Source organism: Choristoneura fumiferana, chromosome 2, assembly GCF_025370935.1.
Source record: "Choristoneura fumiferana chromosome 2, NRCan_CFum_1, whole genome shotgun sequence".
NCBI lineage: Eukaryota > Metazoa > Arthropoda > Insecta > Lepidoptera > Tortricidae > Choristoneura > Choristoneura fumiferana.
In genome coordinates, this window is record NC_133473.1 from 17,799,834 (window position 1) to 17,818,672 (window position 18,839).

General features: G+C 40.9%; 1 protein-coding gene across 1 annotated transcript; it reads right to left on the minus strand.

The window, feature by feature from the left end:
• Positions 1-318: 318 nt before the first annotated feature.
• LOC141445298 (low-density lipoprotein receptor-related protein 6-like) lies at positions 319-18,215 on the minus strand. Its single transcript, XM_074111098.1, has 17 exons — positions 18,194-18,215; positions 17,375-17,516; positions 16,878-17,042; positions 16,601-16,745; positions 15,863-15,990; positions 15,028-15,181; positions 14,480-14,754; positions 13,231-13,473; positions 12,681-12,819; positions 11,532-11,807; positions 10,792-10,974; positions 9,888-10,059; positions 8,915-9,099; positions 8,385-8,555; positions 6,725-6,848; positions 5,851-6,047; positions 319-5,618 (listed from the first exon to the last, which is right to left on the minus strand). Exons 2-17 carry the CDS (start codon positions 17,505-17,507, stop codon positions 5,369-5,371), a joined length of 2,940 nt encoding a protein of 979 aa, XP_073967199.1. The 5' UTR covers positions 17,508-17,516; positions 18,194-18,215; the 3' UTR covers positions 319-5,368.
• Positions 18,216-18,839: the final 624 nt, after the last annotated feature.

Genomic DNA, 18,839 nt, shown 5'->3' on the forward strand with positions numbered 1-18,839 from the left:
CTCTTTAGACTTATTTTTTTAACAATAGTTTGGACATCATTTGGCAATTTAAAAAGTTACTTTACCGCACAAGTGCGGTAAGTAAAATCCATACAACTTTACTGCACACTTGTGGATGCGTGCAGGAATCACTAATTTTCTATGGATATGTTGACCCACGTCAAGAGGCACTTTCCGAGCACGTGCATTGTAAATAGTTTTACGATCGGCCGCCGACAGATCAATATTTTATTACGAACACATTTAAGAGGCGCTGAATAATTAATTATTAGGTGTTTAATTGAGATTAAAGCAGGAACTTAAATAAAACAACTGCGGTTATACAACAGGTACAAAAGTTTTATTTAAAATCTCAATCATCAGTCACATTTTGAAGGTATTCTATAAAAATAACTTTTAGCTGCTAAAGTTAAATATTAGAGATAAAGGCAGGACCTACATATTTGTTTTAAAATTAATCACAATAAAAAATAAGTCTGCAAGACAATTTGAATTAAGTGTAGAAAACGAATAACAAAATAATTACTTATTTCAATATTTTAGTTTACCTACTTGGCAAGCAGTTAAACTGTTTGACAAAATATTCATAGAATACCTTTTTTACTCGACTTCGGCAAAGACAAAGGAAAAGTAATGATTTTAGCAGACTATGCATGTTTACATTTAAGAGCTACAGGTTTATTGTGCGTTTTATGATCTTGTACCCCGTACATTACCATCTTACATAAACCAGTATTGGAAGGGGCTAAATATTGCTTACTTTTAAAGAGATTTCATTCATGTGATCATTTCACTTCACTGTCATCACTTTTATTGTCAATTTTCGTTGCGAACAATTTGGTACGACGACGATCGAAGCGAGAAGGAGTGTTAAGTACAATCGCGAGCGGAGCGAGTGGCCGGCGAAGTGCCAGGAACTAATTAAGTTAGGAAATAATTTGGCCCCTACCGGTGCTGGTTATGTACGGAGGATAATGGGATCTATCAGCATGTAAAAGCGTAATTATGACAAAAAATAACGGAACCATAATACGAGCCCCGGCATAACGCTATGAAATATTTCGTCGACATGTTTGACATTGATAGATATGATAGATTGCCAGATTTTGTGAGCGATGCAATGACTGAATCAAGTCGTGCCTGAGCAGGATAGCAAAGACGCGCTTGCCATCGAAATTGACTATAGTTTAATAGTGTTATGTTATGGCACTCTATGGATTTAATTAAACACGAAACTAACAAGATTTATATTTTTATCTGATACGCTCATACATTTGTCTAGTTTATAGTAATGTGAATGTGTTGTTCTATCACTACTATACACTTACTATATTATTGGTAATTTAACTTAAAATAATACGTTTTATTTACACAGCTTAACTCTACTTTGTTAGTCTAAATTTATCTTACACCGCGCGATTTAACATTTACTATCTTAAAGTTACGAGGCACAAACAGTGTAATAGCACCAAATCGCAGTTCACAATAATTGTATACATCTTTACTAAAAAGGTCTGCAGGGCTACTACGAAACTCGAAGTTCGTGTCGTGCTGTCCCTCTGATTATATACTATTTAATACGAAAGCGAGAGGGACTGCACGACACAACTTCGAGTTTCGTAGTAGCCCTGCTGATTCGATCTGTCAATCTTGATAGACGAAAGTGAGACAAATGTCTCATCTCGATGATTATTATCACGCAACGTACTGTGATTAGAATGACAGATATACTTACTCTCTAAGTACAGCTCTCAAATTTGCTCATTAAATAATGATCGATTACTGAAATTGATTTCTATCTCTAAGAAAAATATGGGCATGAGCTGCTACCATTTGTGTCATTCTAAGTACGGTACAAAATACGTCGGTCACTCAATAAGTTTTGAGATGCTCGCAATAAAAAATGAAACACATCTGTGTTATATGTTTTAAAAAAGTAAATTTATTTAAAAATACAACGCAATAAGCCATTTTCTCAATAAAAAAAAATACGATGTTCCAGTCATTTTACTACAACGCTTCCCGCGTTTCTTGCCTGAAACGATGGAACTTAGGCAGTTGTCTCACCGCCGGCGAGGAAACGATTGTCTATCGACTATTTTCTCGCTCAAGAAACGAACAAAAGATATAAGATCCTGTGTGAGTAAAAGAGACATATATATTAATAGTTGATCGCTGGCGGTTCACACTGCCGTGCTCGAACACTCGCTTTTCACTGCTCGCCCACTCGTTTCTAGTTACTCGCTCTGCTCGCTTCTCGCTCATCGTCGGCGGTTGGAAACCGCGAACATTTGCGTGCCATGATCTATTACGATTTCAAATCTGGTTTAACCCAACAGTTAAGTTTACAACGACTACAGCCAGTATTGGGAGAGTCTGCTCCTTCACGGGCAACAATTTTTAGGTGGTTTAGTGAATTTCAAAAGGGGTAAAACTAACCTTGAAGACGATCAAAGAATCGGACGTCCGCAAACAGCAGTAACTGCAGAAAATGTGTGGACTACGGAAATGTTGTTACGGGAAAACCCACGAATTACATACAAGGACATCGAGAAGATCCTGGGCATTACTCCGGGGAGCATGAACACCATCCTACACCAACATCGTAGAGTCAGGAAGCTTTTTTGCCGTTGGATCCCGCGTTTGCTCTCCGAAAGTGAAAAACATGCCGTGAAGTGTTTCAACGGAAAACGGGGCACCAATACGTGTTTCGGAAATCGTGATAAAACATGGATCTATCAGTATGAACCCGAAAGTAAGAAGCAATCATCGGTTTGGGTCTACTCAGATGGAGAGTTACCGACAAAAATGCAAAGACCTCGTAACGCTGGTAAAAAATTGTAGCTAATTTTTTTTTCTCGGAGCGGACATTTATCGACATCTATGCTGGAAAATTGTAGATCAGTTAGTTCGCAATGGTATACAACAGTAGCATTGCCAAAAGTTATCGAAGTTGTGCGATAGCGTAGACCAAAGGCCGAGCTTCGAGGAATCATGCTACAAAGTGGCTACTTTTGACCTGTCAGATCAAGAGTGGCAAAAGTGTTTCCAATGTTGATTTAGACGAATGGAAGTTTGTATAGAGCATCGTGGAGAGTATTAAAAAAAAAAAAAAAAGTTATGTTTAATACTTTTTCTTTATCTCAAAGCTTATTTAGAGACCCACGTAGAAGGTTAAGGATGAGTTAGCTACAGGTACTTCATACAAACTCTGTACCTACTACTTAGGAGTATTTGGTACCACATATTGAAAATTTCGTTTAATTACAGATACTACTTATCTCACTTACTACACAAGAGTGATCAGTGCCCTATTTCTCGAAGCTACAAGTTACAATTTACAAGCGGTAGTCTTTGTTTAACAGTTGCATTGAAAAGAGACTACCGCTTGTAAATTGTAACTTGTAGCTTCATGGACTGTGCCACTGGTCGAAGCATGCCAATTATACATTTTCCAACATCCTTAACCGACCGTAAGTGACATTTATTACAACGTTTACAGACCTTTCATGTTGACAATATTAACATCAAAGGTCTGTAAACTACTGTAAAGTAAGTAAATCTGGAGTAAGTCTGGATCTGTGTTAAGAAGAATTAAGAATAATGGACTAAATATGCTTTGCTTAGTTTATAATATAAACAATTCTGTGAAACTATCAATCGTTTTATTTCTTTCTTCTTTCTTTTTTTCAATTGCCCATTTTATATTTCGTCTGTTATTCTTTTCTAACTTTCTATAATCTTCAACGTACCCATTGAAGTAAAAACTTTCATTCAGTGGCGTGCCAGACCAATAGTGGACATCGGTGATAACAGTTTTGCGGGTCCTCTTTTATTTCACAGCACAGATTTCATTAATAATAAGCGGAATATAAATGTTATAGTTTTTATTTTCTTCCAGAACTAATATCGCCACTTTTCCGCCTGCACGAGAAATTGTTTTTTATAAATTTTATTAAATTGCGGTACTCACCCACTTAGTATTTCACTAAATTGAAGCACAATCTCTGCAATAACCCATTTTTGGAGCAATCAAGTAGGGCAGCGGTTAAATGGAACCTAACCAGGAAATACAGATATGTGGCTTTAGTCACATCGCACCATCGCGGTTTTAGCTCGCGTGACATTTTTATTTCACTTATTAGTTCTGTTAAAGAGTTACAGATAATTTTTTCAGGACTTACTTGTAGAATATGCCGCGAGGCCGCCGATGTCACCGTGGGTCCTGTGCCCTTTCCCACAAGCGAATACGGAGCTCGTGCACATTGTCCGATATATTCGCCCAAATATAAAAAAAAAAGATTTTTTCGGAGTCAAACTCGACTTCTTTTCTTATTATTATTCCTTCTTTTTCCGTCAATCAAACACCCGCAAAGAGTATTATGAATGACATGATTCATAATGCGGCTCTGTGTTGGGCGTCACTATCGGACTATTTATTTTTCTAGTCTAATCGTGGTGTGTGACTCATACTACTTGGTTAATGAGGATTTGTGTGACAGACTAGTTTGCGCCGATTGCGTTTTTTATCGATTCTATAAATAAATGAGACCGTCGGAAGGACTGTAACGTTAAAAGGACCTCAAGATGGGGGACAATGTTTTTGTATAGTCGCCATCGGATATTTCGCAGCGGCCAAGGTGGTCAAAAATATCGGCACATGCAGTCTATTATTAAGGTATTAGAGTTCATGTATTGATATTTTTGACCACCTTGGCCGCTCCGAAATATCTGATGGCGACTGTACGTATGGACGGTTTTATCTGTGGATACTATGGTTATATGGTAAAACCGTCTATAGGTAAAACACTTTTCCTTACTAACGCCATCTAGCGAGATTACATCTTTTTAGAAGGCCTCATTAGTGTATGTCAGTGGTTCCCAACATGAGGTTCGCGGACCATCAGTGGTCAAGAAGAGACAAAAACGTTCACGAAAAATAAAAATAAAAATCATACTCAAAAATGTCAATTATATTGAGTTTACTACGTTAAAATACTTGGTCTCAATTAAAGCAGTGATAGTAAATGTAACTCTTGAAATGTTACGATTATTTATGTTACCTACTTGTTTTAATTAAAGATTGTTTTTGAATGAATAGCTACAGTTTCTTGTTAAGTTTATAGCACTGCTAATAATGAAGTCAAACTGGTCCCTGGCCAAAAAAGGTTGGGAACCACTGGCGTATGTGGTCACTAGTCAGTGCACCAGCACCAATATCTGACACAACAAACAACGCGTGCATAAATACATATCTGATACGACTCTTTATGCCTGAATATTTTGTTGGTAAAATATTTTTTTTTTATTATTATTTGTAGGGCTGTTAGGACATGTCAGATATTTTAGCACGCTCCGCTGTAGCATATTAATGCAGGTGATTGTACATAGCGGGGTCGGGCGAGGGCGGGGGCGCGCGGGCGGCGGGCTCGGGCTCGGACTCGCCGGCGTCGGCGTCGGCGTCGGTGGACGCGGGCGTGGGCGGCGGCGGCCGGTTCATGGCGCGGTAGTGGCGGTACGCGCGGCGCCGCGCCGGCGCGCTGGCGCCCGACGCCGTGGCCGGCGACGGCGGCGGGTTGGCCGTCGGCCGCGGGTAGCGGCACAGGCTGTCCGATGACCTGTATTAAAATAATAGCTTGTATAATTTGCTAAGTTAAGTTTTCTGCAGCGTAGATTTTTTTTACTAGCCTAGCGTGAAACATGAAATCTTCATCTAAGACCAGGGCACCAACGGCCATGAACAAATTTTTTTTTACGTAGCTGTATAATGTACAACGCGGGCGCGAGGCGGGTCGTGCGCTTGTTTTTTGTGCTTAAGAAATGTGTGTGAAAAGAAATGCGTGTACTGACACGGTGGCGCTGCCGCTGGCGCCGAGCGGCGGGTGTCGCGGCTGCAGCGGCTTGAGCGGCTGCGCGGCGGGCGGCAGCTGGCGGGCGCGCCGCCTCCACCGCCGCAGCGCCGCCCACGCCGCCAGGCAGCCGCCCAGCGACACCGCGATGCCGCCGCAAACTACGAACGCGTTCGACGACCGCGTGGTGCCGACCTCCTGTATAAGCAACGTACTGTTACACCGTGTTTACACTGATCTATTAACCCTGCCCGAGTGTGTTCCCTGATCGCTACAATCTGGCAGTCACCAAATCTAATCATTTAAATGTAATAGGCAAGCGTGCTCCATTTTTGTCTACATCTTCACTTACCATCAGGCGTGATTATAGTCAAATAATTATGTATATAAAAAAAAAATGAATGCTAGCTAAGGGGATTCATTCCAGTGAAAAAAAAAAGGTTTTTTTGTATCCCGTTGATATTTTATTCTTAATGCAGTTCTGAGACTTGTCTCTTACGTAACATTACTTCGTCACAAACTCTACTAAAAGTTTGAAAATGATCGGAAGCCGCCACGAGGCAAGAAAGTTATTTCAATTATCTACTCTCACCCCAGTTAACTAAACTTCGACCAACTTCCGGAGTGCAGTGAACGCTTGCAGACTAGTATGAGCACTGAGAATGTTCACTATCAAACTCCGATCTTCTACATCCCAATTTTAGCATTTATTCTTACAGTTTTCCTGTTAGATTGTTTTTATTGTACGAGGAACTGAGCTCGAGGCCTAGCCCCATATATATTTGATAGTATTCTCAATTTGTTGTATCTAGTTATGGCTACGACAATATTGTAGTTGTAGTCCCTACTGTAGGGTCGCTAGTGTAGGTACTGACGGGGTCGGGGTCGGGGTCGGGGCGCGGGTACCCGCAGGCGGCGGGCGCCTCGTCGGAGCCGTCCTCGCAGTGCTGCCGTCCGTCGCACAGCAGCCGCGCGCCCAGGCACAGTCGCTCGTCGCATCTATGAAGACAAAAGGGAAACATTGTATAAATGTCGCGATTTCGTGTGTAGCCTTTACGACAAAGCGTCTGCGTTTTAATTAAAAAGAAATATTTTTATTTAAGAAAAAAAAAAAAAAAAAATAGAAATAGAAACGTTTATTCGCTAATTCGCAAATTACATATCATAAGTGAGTACACAAAAGCGAAAATAATTGCCCATACCATAATTTAACCCACATTAAGGCTACTGATTACTAGGCACAGTCACCAGCATTAATATCTGCCACAGCGGAGCGTGCAAAAATATCAGACACGTTCATCCGGCCCTAGAAATAGAGTCGTATCAGATATTTATGCACGTTTGCTGTGTCAGATATTGGTGCTGGTGACTGTACTAATACGATACAAGTGGCTAAATATTGAATTTTGTAAATAAAAAAATATTTTTTATATGGAGATAAAGTTTTTTTTGCGACTCAACTTCTACGAGTATACTAAACTTAATTTTTTCTTCGGATTAAAATATTTTTCCACTTGTATCTTATTAGTAATCAGTAAGCCTTAATGTGGGTTAAATTATAATACCAACATGACTTTTAAGACATAACTCCTACTTTATATTATAAATGCGAAAGTTTGTGTGTGTGTGTATGTTTGTTACTCCTTCATGCTAAAACGGCTGGACGCATTTGGATAAAATTTGGTAAGTAGATAGTTGGACGTCGGGAATAACACATAAGCTACTTTTTATCCCAATATTCTCAAGGGATAGTGATAAAATCTCGAAATAACAACAGTTGGGGTTAGTTGTGAAATTTGGTATGTAGGTAGCTGGATGTCTGGAATAACACATAGGCTACTTTTTATCCCGATATTCCCACGGGACAAGGACAAAATCTTGAAATTTCAACCGCTGGGTTTAGAGTCTTAAAATTTTGGGCAGTTGTTCTTGACACGACCTCAATGAAGACCACGATATAAATTTCGGGGATTCCCAGGGGAATTGTGTAAGATCCCGGAATTTCAATTGTAACTACCGCATCGAATATTTAACGCGTGCGAAGCCGCGGGTAAACTATTGAGTAACGTCCTGTAAATAGTAGGACAAACTTAAAAGGAGACATAGGCCCATAGGTGGGCAGCTCATCTACCTAATATAGAAAAATTACCTTAGTCAAAGTATCACCGTTTTTGAGAAATTTAGATTTACGCATTAGGCTGCGTTTCTACCAGTTGTATGAGGATGCGTTTCGAGGAACCAATACAAACTCTTCATTTACCTATCCTGGCTCAGCGCAGCTCTAGTTGTGACAGTTCAGTGGAGGGAGTATCCGACTAATATTATAATCTGTTTGCATGGTTGTTATCTCTTCACATCTATGATTGATGTAATTCGTTATACAGATAGTATAGAGTGCCGGGGAAAGACATAGGAATTTTCATCCCGGAAAATTGCATAGTTCCCGCGGGTTAGCGATAAACTAATTCTGCGGACGGAGTCGCGGTCAACAGCTTGTATTAGAACAGAGAAGATCGGAACAGTTCGGTGTGTTACCTGAAGGCGTCTGGCATGGGCGGGTCGGCGGGCGAGCAGTAGGCGCCGGCGGCGCACTCGCCGAGCGCGGCCGCGCATGCGCCGTCCGCGCAGCGCAGCCCCGCGCCGCCGCCCGCGCAGCCGCACGACGCCTCGTCCGACCCGTCCGCGCAGTCCGCTTGCCCGTCGCATCTGGTACAACCACAGACACAGATAGTACGTCATGATTTTCAATCGAATTTTATCGAAATATCGTACTTTCTCAATTAGCTTCATGACCTATGGCCTCTCAAGGCTCTCGAGCAAGAGGATCGTGGGTTCAAATCCAGGCTTGAATCTGTGATTTTTTCGAAATTCACGTGCGAAATTAATTTTGGAAATTACCTCGAGCTATACGGTGAAGGAAAACGTCGTGAGGAAACCCGTACACCAACTCGTGAAGCAATTCAATGGTGTGTGTGTGAAGTTCCCAATCTGCAGTGGGCCCGCGTAGGAACTATGGCCCAAGCCTTCTAAGATTCTGCTGGCAATGGGAGGTCATATAGGCTCACTTCCACTCGTTGGGTATGCAGTGCGGGTCGGCGGTGGCGGTGGCGGTGGCGGTGTGGTGGCAGAGGAAGCGGTCGGGCGCGCAGCCGCGGCACGCCAGCCCGCAGCCGCACGCGCCGCCCGCGCCGCACGCCGCCGCCGCGCCGCCGCACGCGCGGCCCCCGTAGCACGGGTGGTTGCGTGCCACCTGTACAACGTAAACAATACATTAAAACTACACTAAAAGGACCGATCAACTTTTTCTTGTCACTCGTTACTATAGTTACGGTCTCCTGGAGCCACTCTTTAAACTGTAAGTTTATAGGATTAAAATTCGCCAAACATGCATTTTTGTGCTAGTTTTAAGCCCCTTCTATAATTGATCATCGAATATGTTAATATAATGTGACACATCATTCCTTCTATTAAACTGTACTACTATTGTCCCCTCGCTGACGGGACAGAATAACAACAAGAAATAATTGATCTACCCAAAAATAAATCTTCCTTAAAATACTTATAATTAAATGAAGTAATTATACTCACTATATAATGATGATGATTGCCATTGTTGGGTAGGAGGGATACTAATCCCTTCGTCTAAAAAGCAGCTGATCTAAGTAGCAACTGGTCGAGCTCCGCGGCGGAGCTCCTATTTCGCGTGGCTAAAGAGTATCACGCCTTGACTTATGCAACTCTAACCTAATCTATAGTTTTTCAGATTCTCGATACGAACAGGTTAGGTCAGTGCTTTTGAGTCCAAGTGATACTATGCCTTTTAGTAAATTTTCATGTGCCTATCGGTCTCAATCAAAAAGTGTGTCGTCACAAGTCTATTAGAGATCCCCTACACAGCGTCTTTCGAGCGTCAATGCGACGCCAGCGCTGGTCGGCTGCCAAACGCCTGGCTGACGTTAGTGTAGGGGTTCTGTTAGGGTTGTGGGTATGCCCATCGTGCCCACAACGGTGGATACTTGGCAGGTGAGGGGTCACTACCTTGAGCACGGCGAGCGTCTGCGGCACGCGCGCCAGGTGCGGCACGGGCGCGGCGGGCGCGTCCCGGCGGTGCAGCGGCACTCGCATCAGCGCGCGCTCGCCGCCGCTCAGGTACAGCGCGCCACCGTACGCCGACAGGCTGCCCGCCCAACCGCCTTGCCAGATTATGCGTCTGCACATAAACAATAACAATAAATACGCAAAACTTAATAGAAATGCTAAGCGTTGCCTATCGAGTCTTCAAAATATCGTTTCAAAAGAGATGGTTCGCTAAAACCGTGTGGTTAGCCACATAGTTCGTACGTAGCCCTTGCACTTATACCATTAATTATCATATTGACTCGCATAAAATCGATACTCCGATTTTTTTCCTGCTACCGATTTGTAGCCGTCACTCTTCCGAATTTTTTACTTCATAATGGAAATACCGATCGGTTATTTCATGTACACGCCCATACAAACTGCTGTCAAACTGACAAGAGTTTCTATGGGCGTATCACAAAATATCATGTCGGTATTGTAAACTTACAAAAATAGAATCATCGAGTGCTAGTGACATTTCTTTCCTATTCATTATTTAGCATGAGTTTTTTTTTCGTCTATTATTCCTGTAATAGTTGAAAGAAAAGCCGATTATGCGCCTCGCATTAAGTAATTTATATTGCCCTCGTGCTTTTTACACTCGGTGCAATAATAAATAACTTTCTGCTTGGTGCAACAATCTATCTTATTCAACTGGTAAAATCACACAATCAAATATTATAAAGTACCTAAACTTATTATTTTTAACAGCTGACGCGTCAGCACTAAAAACTAGTACGAGCTCGTACAATGGGGCAGACCTATATCCAACAGTGGACCTCCTACAGCTGAGATGATGATGATATTGATGATAATGACTCACTTGTTGGTGCCGTCTAGGTCGACGGCGTGTATCTGCTTGTTGGCGGCCCAGTAGACGGTGCCGCCGGCTTGGTCAAGCGCGAGCGCGGTGGCGTTGGCGACGCGCGCCAACTCGATGCGTCCGCGCCCGTCCACGTCGGAACGCATTATCGCGCCCAGGCCCACGTCGTTCCAGATTAGAATTCTGCCAAATAGAAGCCACTTGAAGCTAGACTAATGATAAATCCTGGCCACAGACGTAGCGATTTACTTGCGCAAGTTTAGACGTAAAGTGGGGGTGTTTTTTATGTCATCGAATATTATAGTGTGGGGTATCGTTGGATAGGTCTTTTAACGGCTGTAAAGTCGATTTTCCGATAGAGTGATTCATTTGCGAAATATTCAACTTTAACGTGTAGATTTTTGTTGAAATCGCCTTACTAACAGCTAAACTGATGGTCTGTACATTTTGAAAAAGATCATGATAGTAGGAAATATATCTAATTAACAAGGAAAACTGTTACGGCTAAGTTTGTTTGAGTAAATAGCAACTTAACTTATAAAATTATACCTATTTGGAAAATTATGTACAAAATATAAAATCCTTAGAAAAACATTACTTGATTTTTCGTAACGGCTACGGAACCCTGTCCATTGCGTGTCCGAAATGCTCTTAGCCGGTTTTATATTTTTTTTTACGGATCATCGAATTAAATTGATCGCATCAAATATCGTCAGCAAAAAATATTTAACTTAACTTACCTTTTAGTCTGATGAAACGCCAAATGCCTGGGCATCATGTTTTCTCCGCGCAATATGACACCGACGGACGAGTTGTTATCAATGGACGTGGCGTTAATCGAATCTGTGTCCAGACACGTCCAATACAAAGCTCTGCCCAGAACGTCTAGAACCATGTGGAAGGGTCTAGAAAGACCGGTGATGACTGCAGAAGAGTCGGTGATGGCCGAGGTGGTGGAGTAGGAGATAGGTACACGGCGGATTGCGTGGGAGTCTTCGTCCATCCAGTACAGCATCCTTAAATACAGGGAACGGAGTTACTTACAACTTGCACTAGAATATACAGATATTCAGTAAGGGACTTGACTACATAACTATTTTTTATTTTTCTATATTACTGTTTTTTACTTTTTTTAACAAAAATTAAATGTTTTCTCTAAGATCGACTCACGCTTGACTCGTTTAATTATTTGTTGATTTGCAATATATTTACCTCTAATAATTCCGGGTTTTGAGGTTTGTATGTTTAACCGTTACAGAGACGGAACGAAAACAAAAATAAGTTTTTGGTAAAAAAAATACTTTTTAATACAAGCTTATTTTTCTGTCTGTACATTTTGCCGACTTTACTTGCATTGTCACTCAAATTACATATTTGCATACCAAATTTAAAGTCGATGGCATTAACCGTTGAAGAGTTCCGTCCTGCGGAGACGATCCTGACCAGACTACCAGGATGTCACTACCAGATTATTGTATTGTCACGCAATTTAGATAAGTATGCCAAATTTCAAGTCAATCCGACTACTAGAAGTTGGTCGAATTTAACTTATAAGATTTGACCACAGACAGATGGACAGACAGACAGACAACGGGACAGGTGAAGCTTAATAAAAGCTTGTTAAAAATAAGGGTACCAACTGCAAGAAAAAGCAAGCAAGGGCAAGAACTGTATCGTTTACGGCTATGCTTTATGTACAGTCGAGTTCATAAACTTGTGAGCAAAATTTTATCAAAAATATCTGAACACGACTCTATTTTTAACAACGAAGATTCGTGTTCAGTTATTTTTGATCAAATTTTTGCTCACAAGTTTATGAACTCGACTGTACATGTACGCAATACTCAGTTAGGCGGGTCCGACTCGTACTTGACCGGTTTATTACTCACTTGTTTTCAGGGTCATATTCGATAGCTTTTATATTCTTGAGGCCTGTGACTGGTATGAAAGCATCATTACATTCGCCGTTTACTACCATTATGCGACCGATGGAGTTTTTTTGTGCGAACAGCAGAAATTCTTCAGGTTCTGAAATATAATGAAGTAGATATTATTTGAGGATGAAAATACTTGACTAGGCTAAATGAAGCACTATTGCTAATAACGAAAAAGTTATTAGCTCATTTTATTGCTCCTTTCAAAATCGTGGGGCAAGCGTATCTAAACTTGGTTCTTATTCCCAACGCTACCAACAACAGTTTCTTTGTCCATCTTGCACTGCACACATTAGACGCTAAACGTATTTCAAATATTTTACAACCCCCGACGCAAAAAAAGGGGTGTTATAAATTTGTTGAGCAAGTCAAATTATCGTTCCTTGGCTTATGTGTGGGAAAAGAGCATCTTTAGTTTGCTCACGATTCTGATGGCAGGGGCAAACCGACAAAAGAACTTTGTCTACCTCCGCCTACACAAATTGGTAACATTGTAGATGCTTACCTGAGCATGTTAGATTGTCTCTGTTCAGTTTATAATGCGTGGGGCAAGCGCATCTATAGTCCGCTCTCGTCTCGGATGGTAGGGGCAGACAGAGATGGGAGCAACCGCCATTGTCGACGCCGCACTGGTTGCCGGCGGCGGCGCGCGCGCGGTGATAGATTTTCAGATCAGACAGAAAGTCCAGTTGGCTGTGGATGGATTTGCGGTGGCTGCCGTCTAATTTTGAGGCTGCTTCGATTAAGCCTGCGATGTTGGAGATTGGAAACGTAAGAGGGTATGAAATATGTCACAGCGCTTACCTTTACTTGCCCAAATTTCACTTGCCATACCAACGTTGTACAAAACGGTACAATAAAAAAATAAAAAATAATTTTTTTTTAGGGTACCTCCCATAGATGTAAAGTGGGGGTGATTTTTTATTTCTAATCCAACCTTATAGTGTGTTATCGTAGGATAGGTCTTTTAAAAACTAAGGATTTGCTAAAACGATTTTTCGATTCAGTGATTTGTTTGCGAAATATTCAAGTTTAAAGTGCAAATTTTCATTAAAACCGAGCGTCCCCCCCCCTCTTAAATCTAAACCGGTGGGAGGAAAAATTTGAAAAAAATTAAGGATGGTAGTAAGTATATCAAACTTACAAGGAAAACTATAACGGTTAACTTTGCTTGAGAATTATTTGTAGTTTAAGAGTAAATAGCAGCCTAAGGTATAAACTATACCTAAACTTGGAAGATTCCGTATAAAATAAGAAATCCTTAGAAAAATATTACTTAATATATATAGATTTCAAGTTTCTAGGCCCAGCGGTTTGGGCTGTGCGTTGATCTATACGTCAGTCAGTTTCTACTTTTACATATATAGATTTTTTCGTAATGGCTACGGAACCCTATTTTGGGCGTGTCCGACATGCTCTTGGCCGGTTTTTAGTTTTTTTTTTATAAATCTTTTCCCAATGTGATTTATTTGTTTTTTATCATCCATTAAAGTATCATAACAGCTCCCACAACAATGGTTTTGTGCAAGGACACAAAACTATTGTTATGATAGACCTGTGGCCGTATTGTAAAACGCTCTGGCGCTCGAGATTGCATTCGCCATCTCTTTCTATCGTCGTCCTACACCGTGTGACAGAAAAAAAGGGTACAACGATCGTGATACCGAGTGCGCTAGACGCTAGACAATAAGGCCCCTGGTAACAAAACACATATCTTGCATCCATCATAAGTCGATGAATTAAAAGCAACTTACCAGTATTCCAATCGCCCCAAAACACCCTATCCCCATACAGCGCCAACGCATAAGGCATCGATATATTATCCGCCAATATCTTCCTTCCTGTGCCATTGATGAACGCGAACTCTATGGTCGGTGGTTCAAGCGCGGCCCAATAAATGGTTCTTTTATCGTAGTCTATGGCTATAGCGTGGACTTTGCCCACTTGGTCTATGAGAGTTGAGGGCGACGAACCGTCCATGGCTGCGCGTTTGATGGTCTTGGAACCGAGTTCTGACCAGTACATATAGCTGAAACACATTTACCATTTCATTAAAAAGGAAAGCAAGTTATGGTGATTTTGCTGTCAGGCTCTCTACATATAGGCTTCCTACACTATAACCTAACCTACATAGAAAAGTTGAAAACCCCCCGACATTGTCATTTCAATGTTCAATATCTCAAAAGCGGCAAGAACCACCACAAGAAAACTAGCTTTCACTTCAAACTTCTTTTGGCGTCGGGGGTTAAGAATTAAGTTGATTTTGATTCACATAATAAAAGCGTAGGTAATGGACTCGTACCCTTTCTTAGGATCCAAGGCAATGCTTTTAGGTTTCTTTAAACCCTGCCATATAAGCGTCCGGCGACTAGAACCGTCGAGTCTGGCGACTTCTATGCGCTGCGTTGTGGTGTCAGTCCAGTAGATGTTCTGCCCTGACCAGTCTATCGTTAAACCTGAATTGACGAAGTTTTAAATTAGTATTTTTCAAGAAAAAAATAAATAAACGATGGATTTAGTGAAAAGTAATCAGTGAATTATGGTAATTAATTTGTTGGAACAAGTTTAAATATTGATTTAGCGTCAAGCTCAATTAAGTAGTGTCAAAATCTATGAAAATGTCAAATTTAAATCAGGTTTAATACATTAACTAATTTTCCAGCAAGTGGCAAGAAGTATAAAGGAACATGCAGACGAATTTAAAATTCTTTTGCAATATTTTTTTTCGATATCAATAAAATGCATTATTGAGTAGGTACTTAAAATTTACTGTTTATTGTAATAAAGTCATTAAAATAGGATAAATTTGATATGCCCAATAGTGGTTGATTTGTTTTCATCATCATCAGCATCATTTCAGCCGTAGGATGTCCACTGTTGGACATAGTCTTCCCCGATAGGCCTCCAGTTGCCTCGGTTGGAAGCGGCTTGCATGTACCGTGAACCCGCGACTTTAACCAGGTCATCCGTCCATCTCGTTGTTGGAGGTCCTATGATGCGCTTGCCGATCAGCGGTGTCCACTCGAGTACCTTTCGACCTGTTCTCCGTGCTATATGGTCTGCCCATTGCCACCACGCGCTAATTCGCTTGGCTGTCAGTGATTTGTTTTAATACAGAATTATGAATTGAAACATACCTTCTACTAAGCCCATCCCTTCCAGAATCTTTTCCATATGCGCACCGTTTATTGAACAACGATTGATGGTCTTAGTTTTACTGTCGGACCAATAGATCTTTGAGCCGGAGACGTGGACAGCTAACGCACTGGAAAAACAACATGCGTAGTAAACATCACAATCAGCCGTCGGAAGTCCACTGTTGGACATAGGCTTCTCTTATTTGTACATACATTCGTAGTACTTCCTACTTACAAATATACTAAAACTAACTGGAACACCTAGAGCTATGGTTCCGCGCCTCTTTTAGACCTCGGACAGGACGCCAGCAGGTAGCGCCGCAACTACCGTTTTTTCTGTTAATTGCGTGTGCTGCTAGGTACCCACTGTACTACGAGCGGCTCGGACGCGCAATGAACAGAAAACACGCTCGCTAAAACGCTGCCTGACGACGACCAGTCCGCGCCCTTAGGCAAAAGCATTAAGCCAGTTGTCCACGGCTGGGTGACTGACAGACAACAGGCGAAGTGTACGTATCGCTGATTTAGCGCTATCATTTCCTTTTCGGTGACGGTCCAGAGATCTCTTGACACCCGGCAGTGGATAAAAGGTTGTACGCGTAAGTTTAGCGCTTATGCTAGAACATGCAAGTGTGGCCACAATGCGCCACTGAATGAAGAGTAGATTGAACTGAAAGATTGAAAATACTACTGGATAGCCAGTGATCCTCCTAAAACAAAATAATTTTATCAACTAACCTGACTTCCTTTAAATCTTTGATGGGTAAAATGGCGTCATTATTGTCAAATTCAATACTTATGCGCCCTATCACATTTTTACGGCTGTAAATTAAAAATGCTTCGGGTTCAATGCACGTTTTCTTATCACTTTCAAGCTCAAGACCTGCAAATTTAAATGAAGTTTATGATGAAAATCATTTCATACATCATTTAACTTACAATGTTGTATACAGATTTATCTCTACTTTTAGGGTAGTATAATATTTTTTGTTTTCTTGCTGTTAGATGCACTTACCTAGCGGACAACTGCAAACGTAGTCGCGTGGGCGGTTGAAGCAGAAATGCGAGCAGCCGCCATTGTTGTCGACACAAGGGTTCCATCCCATTGGCTCATTCATTCGGAACGCCTTTATGCCCATCACGTTGCCCATTTGTTCTACTACTGCTTGTCTGTTCTGACCTGTAAAAAGGATTTAAACATAATAACAGCCTTGCGCAATAAAACAAAAGAAAATAAAATACATTACATTACGTACAGTATTGCCGAAAAACACAAATAAGGACCGCACCCAGCGTGATGCTGCGGCGAACCGCAGCGCTGGTTTTCTGTGGGACCCTTTACTAACCTATTATATAAATTACTTCCCTGTACTTACTGTAGGGATTTCGAAAAAATCTGTTAATGTCTTGATTTGAAAATCGAGCAATACTAAGTAGCAATAAAAAAAACTTTTGAAACTTTATTAACTTCCATTGACAAAGTATATGATGGTTCTGTAAGGATTCACTTACCAGTTGCTACGTCAATTCGGTCCAGCGTTCGCCTATGTATGTCACTCCAATATAGATGTTCCCCAAGTAAAGTAAGGCCAAATATGTGTAGAATGTCACTGTTGTGCAACTCTACTCTGTTAGAGCCGTCCATATCGCAAACCTGTTAGTAAAAAAAAAAATATAAGATCATTTTGCGTTTTGGAAATTGAGTTATATATTACGATGAATATTTCGCAGTATATAATCCGTTTAACGAAGCGATTTTTCATTATAAATACTAAGAAGATCGGAAAAATCATATTTGAGAACCAGGAAAGCTATAATGCAGAAAAAAATGTTTCATTGCCAAAAAACTTAAGTCCTTGAAAAGTCGATCAAGTTTTGTCTATTAAAGAAACTGAGCGTTTCTGTTCTAGGGTAATTCCATATCTGCAGGGTGGATCATAAATAATCATAATAATAGAGACTCTTCTGTTTTGTCAATATTGCCGTCTTAGGTCTTTCTGTATCTTTTTTACCACAATAGAAAGAAACTTAAAACTTTAGTTGTTACTACAGCTAGAACAACAAAAACAATAAAACTAAATAAATAAAAAAAACACAGTTCATCCATGAACTACAGGAACGTGGTGTTTCGCCATTTTTGCTCAATTTCAGAAAAATTAAACATTGCCAATAATGTTTTATGATGTATTTAGCATCTTGATCCTCCCTTATATTTGACAATGGACTGTAGTTTTTACATGTGAACATTTGCGTAATTACGATTTATTCGAGGATTGCCCACGACTTATTAGGCTTGAGTGTGCTATGTTTATTCATCAGTGAGCAACATACCTCGATTTTCCTTAGCCTGCCATCTCCCAATACAGCTTGTTGTTCACAGTGTCCAATGCGATGCCATTAGGCCAGATCAGTTTTTTCCGACACCACTAGTATCCTTCCACTACCCGTCGAGTTTGCTTCGCTCAATCTTTTGGCTTTTCTCGTTCCAGTCAGACCAGAACATCCATCCTGCAGTCGGGTGGACGGATATGGCCGCGCGGATTGTATAAGTCGTCGTGGATTAGAACCTGGGATAAATTCATTAGTAAGACATTTTACTCTTTTTAGCAATTATAATGTGCTGGGCAGACTTCTTTTGATCACCCGCACCTCTGTCAGAGCACTGTCTTACTTTCTTTTTACTATTATTTTATATGTCCAAAACGCAAAATATTAAATTACGCGTAGCGAGAAGGGAAACTATTGATCAATCAAGATTTATCGGATAGCGTATTTTGAATTGTTTAAATACAGTTTTTTGGTTATAGTTTCTATGCCTATTAGATATATATTCCTAAGGGCTGTTCACCATCCATTCATTAGCGTTAACCGACGGTTAAATGTGATGCCTCTCCGTCTATGCGAACAAAAAACAAATAGAGACGGCATCACAGCCTTAACCGCCCAGTTAACACTAATCAATTGATGATACGTAAAT

Excerpts from the sequence above, each read along its gene's own strand:
- LOC141445298 (XM_074111098.1), bottom strand. The coding sequence starts at position 17,507 with ATGGACGGCTCTAACAGAGTAGAGTTGCACAACAGTGACATTCTACAC. Across the intron at positions 14,755-15,027 it reads GCCTTGGATCCTAAGAAAGG|CTATATGTACTGGTCAGAAC; the intron begins GTACGAGTCCAT and ends AATGTGTTTCAG. Across the intron at positions 12,820-13,230 it reads AGACAATCTAACATGCTCAG|AACCTGAAGAATTTCTGCTG; the intron begins GTAAGCATCTAC and ends ATTATATTTCAG.